This window comes from Onychostruthus taczanowskii, unplaced genomic scaffold (genome assembly GCF_017590055.1).
Source record: "Onychostruthus taczanowskii isolate IOZ18803 unplaced genomic scaffold, ASM1759005v1 scaffold42, whole genome shotgun sequence".
In the NCBI taxonomy this organism is placed as follows: domain Eukaryota; kingdom Metazoa; phylum Chordata; class Aves; order Passeriformes; family Passeridae; genus Onychostruthus; species Onychostruthus taczanowskii.
Window position 1 is genome coordinate 6,083,714 of NW_024501682.1, and position 18,880 is coordinate 6,102,593.

An 18,880-nucleotide genomic window follows, 5' to 3' on the forward strand; every position below is an offset into this window, starting at 1 on the left:
GGGCTGAAATTCCCCAGGACTGCAAGAACAACATCAAGACCACTACGAGCAAAGAAAGGTCCCACTTCAGCAGTCATCTTTAAGAACCTCTGTGGCAGAAACTATTTCACTGCAGACAGACAGTAAAAAAGAAAACCCATGATCTAAAACTTTTGAGGAAAAAAGATAATGGTGCCCCCAAACCTTCAACAATCCTCATGGTCACCTATTAGTCACTGAGACTTCATTTCACTACTGACACCTGCTTCACAGCAGCAAAAGGCTACTGATGCTTTCCATCTGTCCCATGTGAGTGGAATCAGAACCAGGCCCTTTCTGTATCTGAGGATCTTAAAGCAGACTTTAGTGACACTAGTAACTTATCTCTCTAATAAAGATGCACTATCCCTTACTGATGTTACTTTGAACTACACAGTATATCAAGATATATACAACAGTTTATCCTCTCACTGAGCAAAAACAATTGGATACCTATTTCCTACACATTTTAATATGGTTTTAACATCAAGTAACCACAAACAAGAAAGTGGAATAACCCTTTAATCATACAGGATAGGAGGGGAATAATTAAGTAAAACAGGATTGGGTTTTATTATTATCTTGTACTCTGAGATTTGTCCTGAACTCCACCTACTGTTCACAGAGGAATGATAATGCATCTTTAAAAACATATCTCTTTTTACATTTTATACAGACAACAACAAAACTCAGATTATTTTATTTAAGGAATCAAAAAAATTATTAGCCTAAAAAAAAAAAAAAAAAGAAGATTGTAGAATTTTTAATGCTTTCTTTATTATATCCAAGTCTTGAACAGAAAAACAAAAGATGTAAACATGATAAATAAATAAGAAATAAATGTGTATTGTTCCCCCCACCTCTTAAAATGTTTGACTTGGCCTTCCTAACGAAAATGATCTTGTGTCATGATAATAAGATTTCTTACATTTCAGAAGTCTGTTTTAAAATGAAAAAAAGCAACAACCAAAAGGGGGAAAAAAAAAAGCAACAACCAAACACCAGGAATGTGATTTGGGTGGATGTTAAATTAGTGGCGGGCAGATCTGCTGGAGCAGGCACAAGACGGCTGCCTGCCAATAAATAATAAGAGACCAGGGAGAAGGGAGGTGTCTTAGGTTTGTTTTCATTTTTTTTTTTCTTTTCATTTAGGATGAAGGCCAGGTGGATCCTACATACAGTAAGCAGCAAAATTAAAGGTTCAGATGAACTAAATAAATCATTTAAATAATAATTACAAAAACACAACAGAGAGCTACTGTCCCCAGCATGTTGGTCCCAAATCCCATCACACCACAAGTGGATTGAGACTTACCCAGTCTCCACATCTATAAGAAAGGAATATATGAAGGCAATGCCACAACTGGGAAAGGAGAAGGAGGAATGAGGGCAAAATTGGAATGGCAAACATCACTTAGAAGCTGAATGTTTCCTTCAATGCAGCTGTTACTACTCCTCCCAGTTTGGCACTGATGAATTTAGGATGTTAGGAGAGGCTTTGTTGGGACAGTCATCAGGGGGCTGACCCACTACCAGCTGAAATTCCCTGGGCCTTTTTCTATTGACTTCAACAACTCTGTCAGCACTAGGTACAACAGCTCCCACATCCCCATTACATGCAGAACATGGAGACACTACATTTAGGAATCAGCAGGGAAGGTACTCTGGAAAATAACATTTTGGGCATGGGAAGGACAATCAGTTTCCAAAGAGCACATTAGAAAACATTAAAAGACATAGGGCCAGACCAAAATGGGAGTGAAGTTGTACCTGCCTGCCAGAAACTAAACAAAAGTAAGGCTGATCCACAAAACACAAAAGGCTGGAGACCAGCAATCCCAACACAGACATTCTTTGAGGGACTTGAGGGAGAAAATGGACAGGCACAAGGTATCTGGGGCTTTTTCCAAACAGTAGAAAATAATCCTCTTTTTTGAGGAGTTTCCCTTGGCTCCCGTCAGTATCACAGGTCAGGAAAGGGAAGCATCTTGTTCTGTCTCTAAGCAGGTCAATGACCAGGCAGGAGGGCAGTGGAAAAGGACCAGCTGCAGCTCCTTTTGGCAATGATTCAGTGACCAGAAGCAAAGGTAGGTTTTTGTTGTTTCACCAGTTAGATCTGCAGAGACACCTGACTACTTGAAATCCCTGCAAGGGGTGGATGTTCCTGATCTGACAGGAGACAGCAATCCTGGTCAGCTAGCCTCAAAAGTAGCTGCATCATTTTAAAACTTGCCCATCACTGACTCAGAACATGTCAGTGCTGTTCCCCTCAAAAATGTGTGGAAGTGACATGCAGAGATGTTTTATCAACAGTTTTAGATTCTCAGTCCAGAGTGGCCCAAACAAGCATTTGGCAAAATGGAAACAGAGAAGCTGCAGTTTCACCTAAAGTGGTATCATCTATGTAAAACCCTACAAAAAGTGGATCCTTTGTGCTAACTATGGGAAATTTACGATCTACTTTATTAGAAAGGAAGTTTTCACGTACATGTAAGGACAGTACAACTCCTTTACTAATTTTACTTACTGTGTGAGCTCTATTTGAAACCTCTAGCACCAATATCAAAATGGAAGTGTTTAAGCAATATAGAAAAAGCCTGAATCCAATCAGCTTTATGAAGCAAAAGGATCCCACACATACTTCTGGCAGGTTTGGTAAATACTTGGGTTAAAAATAATAGTTATAATAAAAAAGCCAAAGTCCACCTTTAGAGCCAGAATAGTGTCCCATTGAATGGATTCAAAGAATGGGCAGTGGCCAGAGTTTGAGGGAAATTCACCCTGCTGAGTAAAGTTCCAGTTCCAAAGACTGAAACCTATTAATTCCCAGTGGAGTTGGTGGGGACTGCAGCAGTTTTGCAACTCATATGACTAGCCCTATAATTGTATGTTGCATTTCTCCAGGTCCAGCCTGAACAAGAAACACCACAGTTTCAGCTGATTTAAAAAAAAAAAAAAATTATATATATATATATATATATGTGAGTGTGTGTGTATGTGTGTGTATAAAAGAAAGAGACAAACTCACACCAAAATAAATAGCTGCCACCACAGCTTCAATAGGCAGGACCGAAGAGCTATCTCCTAAGTGGTTTAGCTGGCAAGCTGGGCAATCCTAGTGTGCACAGGGTCGTGGTTTGCCAGTGCTTTGACATCAACAGGAATTGAGCTTGGCTCCATGTGGAAATAGATTACACACATTACTGTTTCCAGTAGTGAACACGAGCACTGTGCCCTCTCTGAGCACTTAGTAGTAGCAGTCCAGCCCACAGGCTAGAGAAGGACTCTAGACTAGGGCAAGAGTCCTTTGGTTTGATTCTTTGTCTTCAGGCCAATCAACCACAACAAAAGATCAATCTGCAAAGAAAATGTAAAGAAAAACCAGAGGCCAAAAGACCAAGGTGCAAATAATGCTAATTGATTTTCCTCAGCTGTCAATCTGTCATTTGCCAGAGCTCGTCAGAAGCTATGTTTTAGTTCAAACAGGTCAAAACTTTATCCTTGCCATTCCTGCCTGGTCAGGAGCTGGGGCCTTGTGGCCTGTGCTGTGCTGGTAGATATGTACTGCTTTGTTTCCCAACAATGAAAAAATCAGCAAGGGTACAGCCAGTTAATTTCACCGTCTCAGCTGCTGCCAGTCTCCATCCAAGATTTATAGGCATGTGGTGCCACCTCTTTTTTTGTACCATGTTCTGCAAATATGGCCAAGGGGAGGGGAAGATTTACTAACAGGAAGAGATCAGCCTCTGAGTCAGGAGCCCTGATGGGAAGGAAGATGCAATACTCCCTAGACAGCAGGCAGCCCAGGAAAAGTAAACAAGCAGCAGACTTGATATCCAGCAAACTAGGGTAAAACCCTGCCAGTGACCGGTAAGTGCCAGCCCAGCAGCTTTTCTGATGCTACTCTGGCCCTGAGATGCTAACTTGGTTTTTCGAGGAGCCCAAGGGGATAAATATATCCACATTTTTAAAAAAAAGGCTTCCACATGAGACTTTTGCTGTCTCTGTGCCTCAGGCTAGAGACTACAAGCTCTGCCCTTGCTGCTGAGCTCTTGGGCTCCTCTTGGTCCCCCCAGCTGTCATCCTCCTGTCTGGGCAACCCTACGTGTTTCCCACAGCTATTCCCAAGAGGAAAGATCCTAATTAGACTTTAGAGTTCAGAGCAACTGAGTGAAATGTAATGGGATTGACAACATTGGAAATTATATGCAGAGAGAGAGAGAGCGAGAGAGAGAGCGCACAAGAGAGAAGTTGTAAGATCAACTAACCAGAAGGATTTAAGCACAGAGCACAACCAATCAAGTAAATCCACAAAGGGAAGGGACGACTAGCAACTGTCTGCAGCTCGCCTTCAGTCCTGGCCAGGAGCGCTCCCCAGGTCCATTACGGCCACAAAGAGGTTTCCACAGGCAGTCCCTACAGAGCGGACATCACCCTCTGCAAACAACCCTGGCGTGTCAGTCCCACCCTTGCCGTTTCCTGCCTCCAGGGAGCTGGCGTTGGTCCTCACTCTCCTTCCTGGAGCTGTAGCACTTCCCCATCCTTGTTCTTGCTGCCCTTGTGCTTGAACGATCCTGTGCCTGTCTCTAATCCCACGGAGGGGGCTCCCCCCATGGTGCTGTGGGGGATGTAACACACTGGCAAAATGGGGGGCCGCAGGGGGATTACAACGCCAGCAAGGTGGGAGAGTTCAAGGAATCTGAGGACTGGTCCCCACTGCTGCTGCTCCTCCGGTGAGCTTTGGAGCAGGACTCAGAAGGGGAGAGAGGAGACTCCTGATCCAACACGTTAGGGTAGGTGAACACCAAATTGGAAGAGCCAGGAGTGATGGCTGGTGTTGAGGTCACCACAATGGGAGTGTTGAGTGCCTCCTCCCCATAAAAACCTCCAGCAATGCTGATGGGCTTAATGACAGACCTCTGGGCTTTGTCAAGGACCAAAGAGGAAGATGGGATCTCTTCCTCCACCGGCTCCTGCTTCACCACCACCGCTCCACTTGCTCCAGTCCGAATGCTCTGGAGGCTGCTGGATGGTGGGCTACGACGTTCCTCGGGGCTGATTTTGCACACAGGGCTGTGAGCCACCAGCATAAACTCCAGCTTCTCCTTCTCCTTCTGGAGCTCAGCAATCTCCTTTTGCAGCACTGACTTCTCCTCCTCCAGTACTTCAGTTTCCTGCAGACAAAAGGGGAATAAATAAATAAAATAGCAAAGGCTCTGGAACTACTCCTCACCTAGAACAGGGCCACCAAGTCCAGATCCCATCTGGCACAGGCAGATACACCCCAGACTCTTCATAAGCCAAGCAGACACCAGATCACTGCCAGTCAAGCATCTTGTTCTTCGCGTGCCTATTTGTAGGCTATTCCCAAACATCACCAATCTAAGTGTTATAAAGAACCTTGTGAACTTGCCTTAATTTTCTGATGGCTAGTTTTTGCACCTCTGTCTTGGCCTGCGACTTCAGTCTTCTCCCCTGCTCTATATCTCACAGACACTTTAGCAGAGGATCCAAAACTCCTCCCATTGTTTTTTCATGTTAGGCTAGTAATATTCTTTTCACTTTGACAGAGGTAGTGTATAGCAGTCTCTCAACTGTTTCCATTTTATTTCTGTAGTGCATACTTCAGATTAGGTCTGACACTTGTCTAACTCTTGCCCAAAGGACCAACACTGGATCACCCCCTGATGCATCCTATGATTAATATATTTATCCTTCCCGTGGTCTCATCACGCAGATGGATCACAGTCAGCCTGGGAGCAGTTAGTACCTTCTCATGCAAGGAGCTCGTAGCTTCACAAAACTCACACTCGGCCCTTCAGGATATGACTTCCCATTTTGCACACTCCTCTCACTTCTATCACTTTAGTCATGACATTTCTATAGGATGTCCTCCTTCCCCTCCACTGAGAATACCTCCTAATTTGAGGCAGCAACACATTTCACAGGTGTGCTTTCACTGCTGCTGTGCTTGTTAACAAGACCATTGGATAAAACCAGGCTGGTTCTTGACCAGAAGCACTGGAGCCTTTCCTTCAGCTTATTTCACACACAACCCAATCTTGTCTTCTCTTCAACCAGTACCTTACCCACCCCTTGGTTCTTATGCTCAGCTCTACCTTCTCCAGCTTTACTAATTATTACTCGTACAGCATCAGAGCACACATCTCTGTGGTGCTTCCTTTTTGAAGGAAGTCAGTTACTACCCCACCTCCAAAGGAGGAGTAAGCCTAAAGGGTATAGCTCTGACAGGTACCCATAACATCTCCCTTGTTTTCTACGGCTTTCAGGTGATCCTACCTCTTCAGTGCTTTTGTCCTTAAAACCTGCCTTTGAGGCACACAGTGCCTTTCCACTTATGAAAGGTGACCAGAGTCAGGGCACAACACAGAGTTGTGCTAGTTGAGAGGAAGGGAAGCTAGAAGGGAAGAGACCTTCTAGGACATTTTGGGCACTTAAAGAGAATTTTAGGGTCCTAAACTCCAGGGCCAAGTCCCCCCTCATCAGCAGCTGTTGAGGTAGGAGCAGTACCCTTGGGCAGCCTTGGATGAGGAAGGCAGAGTGTGTTTGAAGCATCTTCCTCAAACACGCTGGTGGAGGAACAACAATGCCCTTGGAGCTGGTTGGAAAGGGTGGGCGACAAGGAAGGAGAAATGCATGCAGGGCACGTACCGCCTGGAGTTTCTCTGTTAGCTCTCGACGCCTGTTACGACACTTAGCAGCTGCCAGCTTGTTCCTCTCTCTCCGGATCCTTCGCTTCTCTTCTTCCTCAGGCGACAGCTGTGGGCAAGTGCCAAGAAAATCCAATCAGATCTGAGCAAAGCATTCCTTTAAGTTTGTGAGGATTTAAACCACAATGCAAAGGAAAAAAGCCTGATCCAGCAGGATGCTGAGCACTCTCCCTCGTCACTGATGTCAGCAGAAGATGAAAGCACACAGTATCTCTGCCTGCACTAGGTCTTAGCAGAAAGGAGAGGAGAAGGAGCAGAGCACAGGGAGAAGATTGTGTAAGAGGACAGTGAATCTGCACCAAGGCCAAACAGATAAAAGATGCTCTGATTGTTTCACAACTTGGGTGGTACGTTAAGCAAAACCAGAGCAAGATGTTGTAAGTGCCTCTTTCTTGAAAGAAAATATCTGCTTCTTCCCACACAAAAATAGTTGTTCTCTTGAAGGTCGGGATGGTGTATAGGGGGAGACAGGGAAATCAGCAGAGCTCCCATGAAGTCCATGAAGCAACAATGATTTATACCACCCAAAAATCTGACCTCAGATTTTTGAGCACTCAGCGAGATAACACACTGCTTCTTGCATCAGCAGGCAAGGCTCCAGTGATATCAAGGGCTTCCTGAGGCCAGCTGACATCCTCACTGATGTAAATCAGGAGCAAGTCCATAGGAACCCATCCAGCTACACTCTTGCGAAACCAGAGGAAGCGAGCTCCCAAGACCTGGTCAAAGCTATGCCTAGTTTTGGGGGTTTGAGACAGGTTTTACAAACCCCAGCAGCAGCAGATAGGTTTGTGCCACGGCCAAAGCCAAGGAGCTGTACAGCAGGGCACAGAGCAGGTGGACATGACCCCGCTCTCCGCTGTGGCACCCAGCGTGCAGGAGCCGTGCAGACAGCCCAGTGAGCCGATACAGCAGGATCCATGCAGACAGAGCAGCACGGGGATCCAGCAGGATCCACACAGACAGAGCAGCACGGGGATCTGGCAGGATCCATGCATACAGAGCAGCACGGGGATCCGGCAGGATCCATGCAGACAGAGCAGCACGGGGATCCAGCAGGATCCACGCAGACAGAGCAGCACGGGATCCAAACAGACAGAGCAGCACGGGAATCCAGGGCACGTGCCCAGCCCTTCACTCCAACCTTGTGCCCTACGCTTCAGCCTCACCCAGCCTGTGTGTGCTGCAGGGACTCTGGCCTGGTGACTGTAAACGAAAGCAAAACCCTGACACCTGGCAAAGCCCATATCAGATCTCACAGAGTGCCTGCACAGAATGGTAAGAAACACCTCTTCAGAGAAGCCCCAGTTTTAATATCGTCAAGGACTGTCAATATCACAAATGAGCCATTCACAGTTTTACTATCTTTTCTTTTTAGTGTTAGTTTTACTCCAACTTCAGCCTAGTTTATTTTGGCTTGCTCTATCTCCCTAATGTTGATGTTTGCAGTTTCAGTAAGTTAACTTCAGCCTCTGGGCATTCAGCTTGCTCATTTCTGCTTTTTTCAGGATCTGATCTGTGCCTGTGATTTCACCTGCATGTAACATGAGCCCCTGGATGCTCACTGAGCAACACAAGCAATTCTAGAACAGCAGGACACAGAATTTATGCCCAAAATCTTTTCCCATCAGCAGCTCATGATGTCCATCCTAGGGTGGGGGGTCTACCTCTATTCTTCTGGGCAGCGTATTTCCCCCAGTAAGGAGCCCCTGCAGGCACTGCTCTCCCTGCTACAGCTCTGCCCACTCTCTTCCCACCCCATACGAGTGCAGGGTAAAAATGTATTTGCACACAAGTATCTACAGTATGGCAAAGCACTGAGCATGCACACAGAAGCTATGCTGACTTGGGGCCCCTGAATAGAGTTTTTGAGAGCCTTTTTATGCTTTGGAAGCACAGACCTCATTGAAATATGTTTGGAGTAAAATTTCTGCTCCAAAGGCCTTCACTAATTTAAAAATTATCTGTTCCAAAGACTGCTTTGCAAAAATTGCAGAGACAGGGCAGAAGCCCCTAATCTGGATGTTCTTAACATTTTACCAGTCTAAAAAGGAATATTCCATCAGTGGTTGCTGGATTTGTTTGAAAGTGGTTGGATTTGGCACTCTTTGTGCCCCTGCTGTACGCGTTATTCGTAGCTTGTCCAAGCCCAATACGTGCATTCACTGTTGGGAACGTTCATCAAAACAGGCTCTTTTCATAAAATGTTACACAAGGTTTTCCAAAAAGGCACTCCGATGAGGCGTTCAAAGCACCAGCCGTGGAAGCCTGAGCCAAAGGGCCACGGTAAAGAGCCCGGGTACTGCCTTAGCACGTGTCTAATCAAAAGGACTTGGCTTTGAATGACCCACAATGAACGGCTTGCAAACAAGCCACAGGCCAGGAATTGCTTGGCAGGCATCCTTCAGCAAATAACTCTGAACAACAAATAAAGCAGAGAATATGGTGATCTCTTCACGGCCAATTTGTGAACACAGAGGCAGCATTTGTCAAACAAATTAGTTGTTGCTAATTATTCCTCCAGCTCTGTGAGACTTTCTTTGCCTTTGGACACCAGCCCTGCATGCTGGGAACAGGGAAGTAGCTCCAGCTGGTGGAAAAGGCTGGCACGTACCCGAACCACCACAGCTACTCCATCCTTCCTCCCAAAAATGGGTCCTCACTGCAGCCATACCAGCTCCCCACACAGAGGTACTGCTAAACTCTATCTTTAACCTCTTGGGTCTAAACCAGACAGCAACTCCACACAAAATAATCGGACTGTGAATCAAAACAGATGATGTAGAAGTAAAAGTAGGGCTGGTGAGTCTTATTAGAAACAGACCTCACGCAACAGCATGCGCTCGTGTCTGGAGGGTGCACAGCGTGTCTTACTGCACTGCTCTGCAGCGACCCACACAAATGCTGCTTGGGAACAACTTGGGGAGATCGAGTTCAGCCAGATCTTTTTTTTTTTGTTAAAAGAGAAATCAGCCTAGCACTGTTCACCAGACAGCCCCGGAGAAGGCTGATTCTTACTGAGGAGAACAACAGTGCTGATTTCCAGAAGATAAGATGCCTGCACATAGTCCACCAGATCCAGGGTTCCAGTTTGATAATCCCATTAGGAGGTTGAGCACAGGGCAGCAGTGGTACAAGCCACCTCATGCCAGTTAGAAAATTACCTCTGGGTTTGGAGCAGAAAAATCTCTTATGGGATCCCCACCAAACTGCTGCAAAAAGATCAAGCAATTACAGATTTATAGTGGGAAGGTGGGTTTAGACCCCAGTCCTCCAGAAGGCTCTTCATACTAGAGTTGAGGTGCTCTAGGGAAGCTGTTCCTCCCTGCATGCTGCTGGCTGCTACTAGGGGTATCACACAAATGGAGACTGGAGCAGTGCTAGCAGCTACAGAGCTGACAGAAAACACTAGCTGATGTAATTTGGTGTCAGATTTGTAAAGGACCTACATGAAAGCTGCTCTGCTTTCTTGGAGGTTTCCTTCTGCCTAGAGCAGCAGAGACACTCAAACTGAAACCCAGGGCTCAACTTCAGAGTTTCACCTGCTTTTGAAACCAAGCCACAATGCGGGCTGGTGGTGTGAAGTGTTGGATGAAGGCTGGGTAAATCTCACCATACGATGAGGAGGCAGCAATAAAAGTCACCCTCCAGCTTACACCCTACGCCACCCTAAGAAGCCCCAGCACGTGAACAGCACCAGGGACAGACCTCAGTGCTCCGCTGTGGTGCTGGGAGATCTCATGGTGGGGGGGACGGGGGGAAAATCTCTGTACATCTGTTTTCAAGGCACTCCCAGCTGCTCTCCCCACTGCAGTTACCTGCTCATCTCTCCGTCTCCGTCCCACTGTAGTCCCGATGGTTTTGATGACACCGGGACGCTGGAGAGCCGTGTGTCCGGCCACTGAGGACAGCGGGGGCAGCGGGTGGCTGTAGGGGTGCGAACGCGAGTAAGGGCTCGACATGGAGGTGATGACGGTGGGCTGGACCATCCACTGCAGGTCTTGGCTGGTTGTGATGGCGTTGATCGTAGGGATAAAAGCACTGCCTGATCCTGGCATATCTACTCGAAATTTCTAGGGAGAAAGACAAAGGAGAAGAGGGACAGAGAGCAGAGAAGAAACCGTCAATGAAAGCAGAACATAAGTGCTTATTCCAAAACCAGCTAGGCCCTCAGGAGCGGCACCAGTGAGGATCAAAGCGGCACCTGAAGCAAGAACACCAGTAGCTGGTGCTGCCCCTGCCTGCCACAGCCCTAAGGAAGGCACTGGGCTCAGGCACTTCCCCTCCAGAGCAGCCCTGCCCTCTCCCAACCCCTTTCCTCTTCCCCCACACAGTTCCCCAGCACACCCTAACCCAACCTCCCCTCCCAGGCACTGTCCCCACTGCTGCCACCTCCTGCCAGTGCCCACCACTCCTTCCGGCATGGAGCAAAAGGGGAATTAAGGAGTTTCTAGAGAAACACTTCTCTTTGAGCCCAAAGAAAAGGAAGAGAAACTTCAGTTCTGAAATGCCATTACCAAGCAGAGCAAATCTTCCTTTCACCAAAGGATAGCCCTGAAATTTGGGCTTGGTCCACACAGGGCTTGGTATGGCAAGAACAGCAGTCTGCTTCTCCTTCAGTAGCTCTGTGCTCACTGAGAAACCCAGCCCTGAGATGGTTACGTGCAAGGATATGTATTTTAATAGCAGCCTATAAAGTAGGTCTTAGGATTCAGATCGGACAAGTTCCCTGCAGCTCTCTGCACTGTCTAGACAAAACAAGGCAGCAGTAAAACCAAGGCAGCAGGTAATGATCGCCTCCAAAATACATGTACACCTTCTTTCAGACAGGGCTAAATCCATCTGGATAATATGCTGGCACTAAATTGCAAGGAAAACAATCGCTTGTCCCCGGAGGGGGAAGCAGGAGAGAAAGAATGTTTTTGTCTATGCTGAGCTCCTTCAGGAGGCTTTCAATGGTTAGACTGGAATTAACTCGCAGACAGGCCTTGCTCCAGCAATCACTGAGCAAGGGACAGGGCTTGTAGGACCCACAGCTGTCACCAACACTGGTCTGTAAGCCTTGAAATGACTATGAAAAATGCACATTCTTGGGTCAACAACCTAGCTTCCCAGAGAAGCGAGAGCCCTTGCATCAGCCTGACCTCAGCTCAGGTAAGCGTCCCAGATAAGGGACACCAACACAGATTTCCTTTTCAGGGTGTGCCTAGTCAAGCACCTTAAGAGCTTTGTTAAACCAAGGCTACTGCAAATAGTATTTCACATGCTGATAGCTACAGCACTTCAGGCCAGCATTAGCGAGCTGCCAACATCTGTGAAGACCAGGAGAGCCAGTCTGAATACTGAGAGCTGCTGACTTACACCTCTGAACAGCTCAAAATCGAGCAAGGAAGGATGAGAGAAGGAAGGAGTGAGTCAAGTTAAGCAGGCGGGGAAATTACACAGAGAGAATGACACTGGTACGAAGACCTTGGCAAAACCCCCAACAGCACCTCAGAGATTCACTTGGAGCTTGAGTCCAACACAGCCTCAGCTCATCCCACATTTCAGAGTCCATGTCACCTCCCCCAATTAGTTAAAGAGGCTCCAAGCCACAAACTGTCAACGCTGCATGAGAATTTATGGGTGCAAATCCCCTCCTTTGCTCTGCATGGTGTAGGCTGTGACCACACGGTACAGAAGAGGATGCATTGGTGCCTCCATAACCAGAACACAAGAGGACCTCAGCCTCACAGAAGGGAGGAAGTGTGAGACCAGTCAAACCACGAGCTCAACTCAAGGGATGTGAGCCCTACTTCCAGATCAACAAGTGGGTTCTACCACGACCATTACCTATCTGTGCCACCACCCTCCCTTTCATATCCAAAAACCAGAGAAGAAAGGTCCTGTCTTCCCTGCAGGGACACTACAAAACATCCAGAGAACTTCTGGTGCTTTGCCATAGGGACACCACTGGCATTCCAGTGCTAACCTTTGCCTACAACACCCAATAACATGCTAAAAACTCCCAATAGAGATTGTGAAAGTCAGTTCCACCACTAAATCAACCACATAAAATACCAGCATCTGACACAAAAAACAGGCTTCTAGTATCGACCAAGCAAGTACTCCATTTCTAATCACACCTGTATTCAACCTAGGACCCTTCTGTAACACTAAGAGGTCTCCTGGACAGCAAATGGGAGTTGTTCAGTTCAGGCACATTCCTCTGCAGCTCCACAATTGCTTGCTTGCAGACCTGGGGGGAAGAGATCAGTTCCTCTCTGTGCCATGCCCCATCTCTGTCACCAACTTCCCTTCTAATAACTCAGAATATTTTAGAAATTTAAAAAAAAAAAATCCCGCAAACCTGTATTCTGTACTTTCCAATGGCAGTATTTTTCTGGATAACTAATTAAGGGACACACTGCTGTGGCAGGCTGAGTCTTCAGACACAGCGTGCTCAGTCTAACACCAGGTTTTACAAGCATTGCTTCCTGACTGGTCAGGCTTTCCCCACATACCTCGCTTTTCTTGCTAGGACGCTGCACCAGATCAGCTCTGCTGTGCCAAAATGCTGCTGGGCACCACACTCTGCCCAGTGGCCATCAGCACTAACCCCTGGGATGCTGCTGGCTACAGTGGCAGGTCCTGAATTCCCTGTCACCTCCCCTGCACAGCCCCTCTGAGCACCAGCTTCCTCACATAGAAGTGCCAGAACTTTCCCCCCAAACTACAGCCCCATCTTTGCTCTCCTCATCCCTCTTCCTCTCAGACAGCTTCAATGCCCCTGACAGCACTTCCCACCCTCACCCACCTCCCCACTTCTCCTCTTTCCAGACCCCCTCCTGCCTTTTCCTCTCGCAGGACATGCACAGCTCTCCTCTCCTGACCCTTGAGAGGCTCCTGGAAGCAGCTCTCTGCCAGCTTTCAGTTCTTCCTCTCTACAAGGTCAGTGCTCTTCAGAAAGATGAGGCGATAGGCAGATTGCAGGGCTACACACGCAGCACGCGCTCAGCCACGAACCCACCGCTCTCCTCCTGACCCAAGCAAATGCAGATGAAGGTATCATTAAAAAACCCCAACAACTAAACAGCAAACAGAAAGAGTCCTGTTATTAAGTGTGCCAAGGACTGAGGTCAGTCTCTGCTCTGCCTTAAAAATATGGGGTTGGATGAGAGCCTTCTCAGATCCACAGTCAGGGGAGGCTCCAGCGAGTCCTGCCACAAGCAGGAACAGACTACATTAGCAGCTCACAACTTAGCAGCACAGACAGCACGGGGACATTTCAAGCTTTGGCTTTGTGTGTCCTTTCTCCACCTTAAGGTTTCTATAAAGCACCCCACTGTGTTCTTTGGTCCACTCTGGACCTTCACTGACATCTGTAACTAAGTGCTGAGCAGCACTAGAAACCAGTCGAGAAATCGGTATAATGGCTGGGGACAAAAAAAAAGAAACCCAACAACAAAGCGACTGAGAAAAATCCTAGAGCATCTTGAACATTACTCAGTTATCAAATATAGGGCATTTGTGATAGATCTTACAATAAATACAAGACCCTTGATGGCTCTCCTATGTTGAACATCTCCTCGAAGGAAAACTGGACATAATGCTATAATATCTCAGGGGAAGCTTGACCACTCTGAAAGAGTACACAAACTCTTCCCATTAAAGTCTATGTTTACCACATGGCAAGTCAGTGATTAGGAAAATAGCATGACAAGCAACTTAAAAGAAAAATGTTCCAGTGCTCTGCTGTATGGGAAAAAATAATTAAAAAGCATCAAAGTTTTGGCTCAGAGACACAGTTTCCACTTAAACATGTGACTGATGCATCTTTTCTTGCTTTTGGGGAAAAAAAAAAAAAAAAAAAGAAAAAAAAAAAAAAAAAAAGAACACAATAAAGAAAAAATTTCAGCAATGCATATTTTCTGTAGTGATAAAACTGCAGATCTCCATAGACCAGAATCAGCAGAACAGTCCAACTGCTAGGGTAAAGGCAACGCTTACATTTGATCCTAATCTACAACATCTGTAAGGATCAAGGGAAAGACAGAGCACAAGGCCTTGAGAAATCTCCCGGATTCTTAAAGAAAACATTTATATTCTCACTAAGCCAACGTCCTGCTCAAAGCCCTGTTTCAGATAGTAACCCTAGAAACTGGGCTCTGGTCCCCATATCAGACGACACGCACACCAGCTGCCTGGGGAAGACGTGGAGCCCCAGAAAAGGGGGAAAACCCAGTTATTGCTCAGACTGTGACAGCTCAGATGTGAAGCAGTGACGGAGTTTCTCGACCTCCTGCAGCAAGTGCTTGAATCCAGAGCAGCTGTTAAATCACAGCAGGAAAGGGAGAGTGAGAATTTGCAGTTTGCCGGGCGTTTCCAGCTTCTCGGCCCCCTTTCCCGCTCCCCCACCCTGTCCTAGCAGGGAATAAGCTTTATCAGAGCTAGAATCCCTGGAAACCCCAGTCCGCAGCCCGCAGAGGGCACCAGCGAGATGCGTTTGGAGCAGGCGGGGAGCGGCAGCGAGTCATTTCTGGTAAAACTTCTTTAATGTGAGGAATGTTACGGGCTGGTACGGCTGGCAGAGTTTAAGACTGGACTTTTTTCCTTTTTAAATTTGTTTATCTTTTAATTATCCTATGACTCCTTGATGCGAAGGCTACACTGTGCTCACACTGCCAGTTCGCCCATACAAGCCACACAAGAAATAATATTGTGAGAAAAAGGGGGGGGGGGGGGGGGGTGGAACCCCCACTTGAAAAAGGGGTAGAGGAGGGGGGGGGGGGGTGTGTGAGAAGCCCAACTCTGAAAAGGCAAAAAAAGAGTGAAGCTGGGCCAGCTGATGTAAACAAGTTATGAAATAACCCAGGTTTGTATAACTGGCCCGATTGTGTAATGCCTTCCACAGAAGTGGTAGATTTAGTCGATCTAGGCATATAAGTCATTTCGAGGCATTTTCTTAGGAAAATGAAAGGGAAAAAAACCCAAACCACAAGACTGGGCTTTCAGGTCCGTGAATTCACGCCGCTTCCACAGGAAATATTCCCCATTCTCGAAGCGCCGCCCGGTAGTGGGGCTTGAGTGGGGAGCGGGGCCGGGGAGCGCGGGGAACGCTCCGGCGAGCCCCAGGAAACTCCCGCTCGGAAAAAGGCACGGCCGGCCGGGGAGCGGCCGGCGGAACCAAGGAGCGGGCAGGCAGGGGACTGAGCACAGCGGCACGCCGCCGGCCCCGGGGGGCCAGCGTGGGCCCCGTGGCAAAGGCAAAGAGAGTGTCAGCGCCTCGGAGACAAAGTTTAACGGGGGAGAATAGGGCAGACAATCGCAGGCGCTGGAAAGACCCAGAGCTCACTACCAGCCATCCCGCCGTGTTCCACGGCGGCTGCGACAGCTCCGTGAATAACTCGGGCGGCACCTCCCAAAGTCCAGCGAAGCCGCCCAAAGTGCTGCGGGCGAGCCCCGGGCACCACCCGGGCAGGCGCGATGAACGTGGACAGCGAGAAGCTCCCAATGAGAACAAAAGCAGGAAGGAGGAAGAGTTCGGTGCGCCCCTATATTCGCGTTACCGACCTCGCAGAGAAGTCGCCCGTAGGAGCCCTTTGATTGCCGAGCGGGTCCCGGCCCGGCGGTGCGGCGGGTGCCCGGCGAACAGGCGGGGGCTCGGCATCCGACACCCGGCGACCCCGCTCCACCTGGGGCCGGGCCAGCGGAGACTGCCCGCCGGGCGCTCCCTCACCGCACGTCCCCGCTCGGGGCAGGCCGTGCCTCTCACAACACCCCCGGCCCGACAGGCGGGGAACTCCGGTCAGCGTCCCTCCGGACGCGTCGCGGCACCCGCTCCGGGGCACACGGACAGGGAGGGAAGGAAAACGGCGGCGCCCCACTAAGGGCGGCGGGACGGAGCGGCGGCTGCGGACAGCCCCGCGCCCCGGCACCGCCTGCGCCCCCACGACCGGCGCCTCTCCGCCGGGCGCCCGTGCCTCCACCGCGGAGGAAGCGCCGGCCGCTCCCCGGGCGTGGCGGTGAACTCCCGTCCCGGGAGCGCTCGGAGCAGCCCCCGGAGGGACCGGGGGAGAGGGGCAGCGCCTGGCCCTACCTGCTGGGCTGCGCCGCTCGAGTAGGTCTCGGGGTGTCCCGGGGAGCCGCTGCTGCCTCTGGAGGAGGTGTCGAAGTTCCCGGGGTAGTCCTGGTACATGGTCCGAGGTCGGACCGGGGGAGCCGCGTCCCCGCCTTCCCACACCAACACCCGCCGCTCCCTCGTCGTCTCCCCGCCCCCTTCTCCCTCCCGACCTCTTCGGCTCTTGCCTTTCGCCTCCCAGCGCTCGCCGCGGAGAGGGGAAAAAAAATAATAAAAATGGCTTTGGAGACGAGAAAGAAAGCGGGGAGAAAAAGGTAAAAAAAAATAAAAAAGGAAAAAAATTAAAAATTAAAAGATAACAAAAATAAAAATAACAACAACGGTGATAAAAGTGGCTCAGTTGGCAGCCGAGCGCCTGCGGGACAGGGCGGCAGGACTCAGCGGCGCGGCGGGAGCAGAGCCGTGCGCGCAAGCGGGCGCTTGCCGATGTCCTCTCTCCGCGCTGCCCGGCGAAACTCGCCCCGCCGGCGGAGCGGCTCCGGGCCCGGGGGCTGCAGGCGGAGCGGATCTCCTCCGCCCCCCCAACCTCCTCCTCCACCACCACCACACACCGGCCGCCCCTTTTCCCCGCGCGGGGTGACTCAGCCGGGTCTTGCGCCCCGCGGCTCCGCGGCGCTGCGAGCGGGAGCTCCGCGCGCCCGCGGTGACTCAGAGCAATGGCATCGCCCCGGCCGCGCTCGCTTATTATCCGCCCGCCGCCGCCGCCGCACCATGTGCACTCGCACACGTCAAACCCGCGGCGCACCGGCCCCACCTTGGCAGCGCGGAGCCTCCCACCTGCCGCCGCGACGGGGGAGGCGGGCCGGCCGCGGGGGGACGGCGCCCGCCTCCGCCGCAGCGCGGCGCCCTGTTCCCGGCAGGCCCCGCCTCCCCCCGCCCCGCTTGGTGCCGTCCGCTGTCGCACGTTGCCAAAAATGGTCATTTGCGTCGCACGACGCGAGCGCGGGTTTCCTTGCCGCGGATGACGCGCTGCGAGAGGGATTCCCTGCCCGGCCGCCGGGATTTAAAGGGACAGGCGCACCGCTGGCACGGGGGAGCGCGGGGGCTGCGGGAAACGGCGCACATCTGGCCCCACAGACCGGCCTGCCCCGCCACGGTGCTCGGGGGGCGTTGGATCCACCCCTTCTCCCTGCAGGAGGGTGGTCGGCACCAGGGTTGCCCCAGGGTTCGGTCCGTTTTTCAGCACATCAATAATCCAAGCGTTGGACTCGTCTAGATTTTATAACATTGTTAAATCAGTTTTATTTTATTTCTTTTTTATTTTATTTTTATTATTTTATATTTATTTCATTTTATATTTTGGTGGTTATTACTTCTATAATTTTAATTTATTTTCATTAACTACATTTTTCTTTTATTTACTAATATTGTGTGCTATTATCTTTTGATTCCTTTTTAATTTTGAAATATTTTCCTATTTCATTTTCATGTAAATTTTTTATTATTTTAATTCTTATTCAAATTTGATCACTGTTCTTTCTTTCCCCCCCCCCCCCTTTTATTTTTTAATTTTTTATTTTTAATTTTTAATTATTTAATTTTTACATTTATTTTTACTTTTTAAGTGGATTTCTCCATCTTCCTAGGATCTGCAGAGCCACTCTAGGTCTCCAAACCAGAGAACAGGAACATCAGGTGACAGCCCTGGGCTTCCCTGCAGCAGGAACTCGTGGGACAAGGACTGTACCAGCTCGCCGCGGGTGGCTCTGGCATTGCCAGGTCACTGACTAGCACAGGCTGGAAGGTGGCAGAAGCAGATAGAGCAGAGCCATGCACGCATTGAACGCGGGCTCTGAGGTGATCTGCAGCGAATACAGCAGTGATGCTACTTCACAGATTGTTTCAATGCCGCTCCTAGACACGAAGTGTCTCGTTTCCACCCTCCCTGGAGGACTTGCCCAGCGTTGGGCAAGTCCTTTTTGCTGGTAGGGAGGGAAAAGTCATCTAAGTTCAAGCTATAAAATCCCATTTAAGCTGTCTCACGGACAAAGTATTTTCCCACAGGAGCCCA

General features: G+C 49.3%; 1 protein-coding gene across 1 annotated transcript; it reads right to left on the minus strand.

The window, feature by feature from the left end:
• Nucleotides 1–773: 773 nt before the first annotated feature.
• Nucleotides 774–16,960, minus strand: FOSL2 (FOS like 2, AP-1 transcription factor subunit). Its single transcript, XM_041413559.1, has 4 exons — nucleotides 16,828–16,960; nucleotides 10,568–10,822; nucleotides 6,691–6,798; nucleotides 774–5,192 (listed from the first exon to the last, which is right to left on the minus strand). Exons 1-4 carry the CDS (start codon nucleotides 16,924–16,926, stop codon nucleotides 4,683–4,685), a joined length of 972 nt encoding a protein of 323 aa, XP_041269493.1. The 5' UTR covers nucleotides 16,927–16,960; the 3' UTR covers nucleotides 774–4,682.
• Between the last annotated feature and the right edge of the window lie 1,920 nt (nucleotides 16,961–18,880).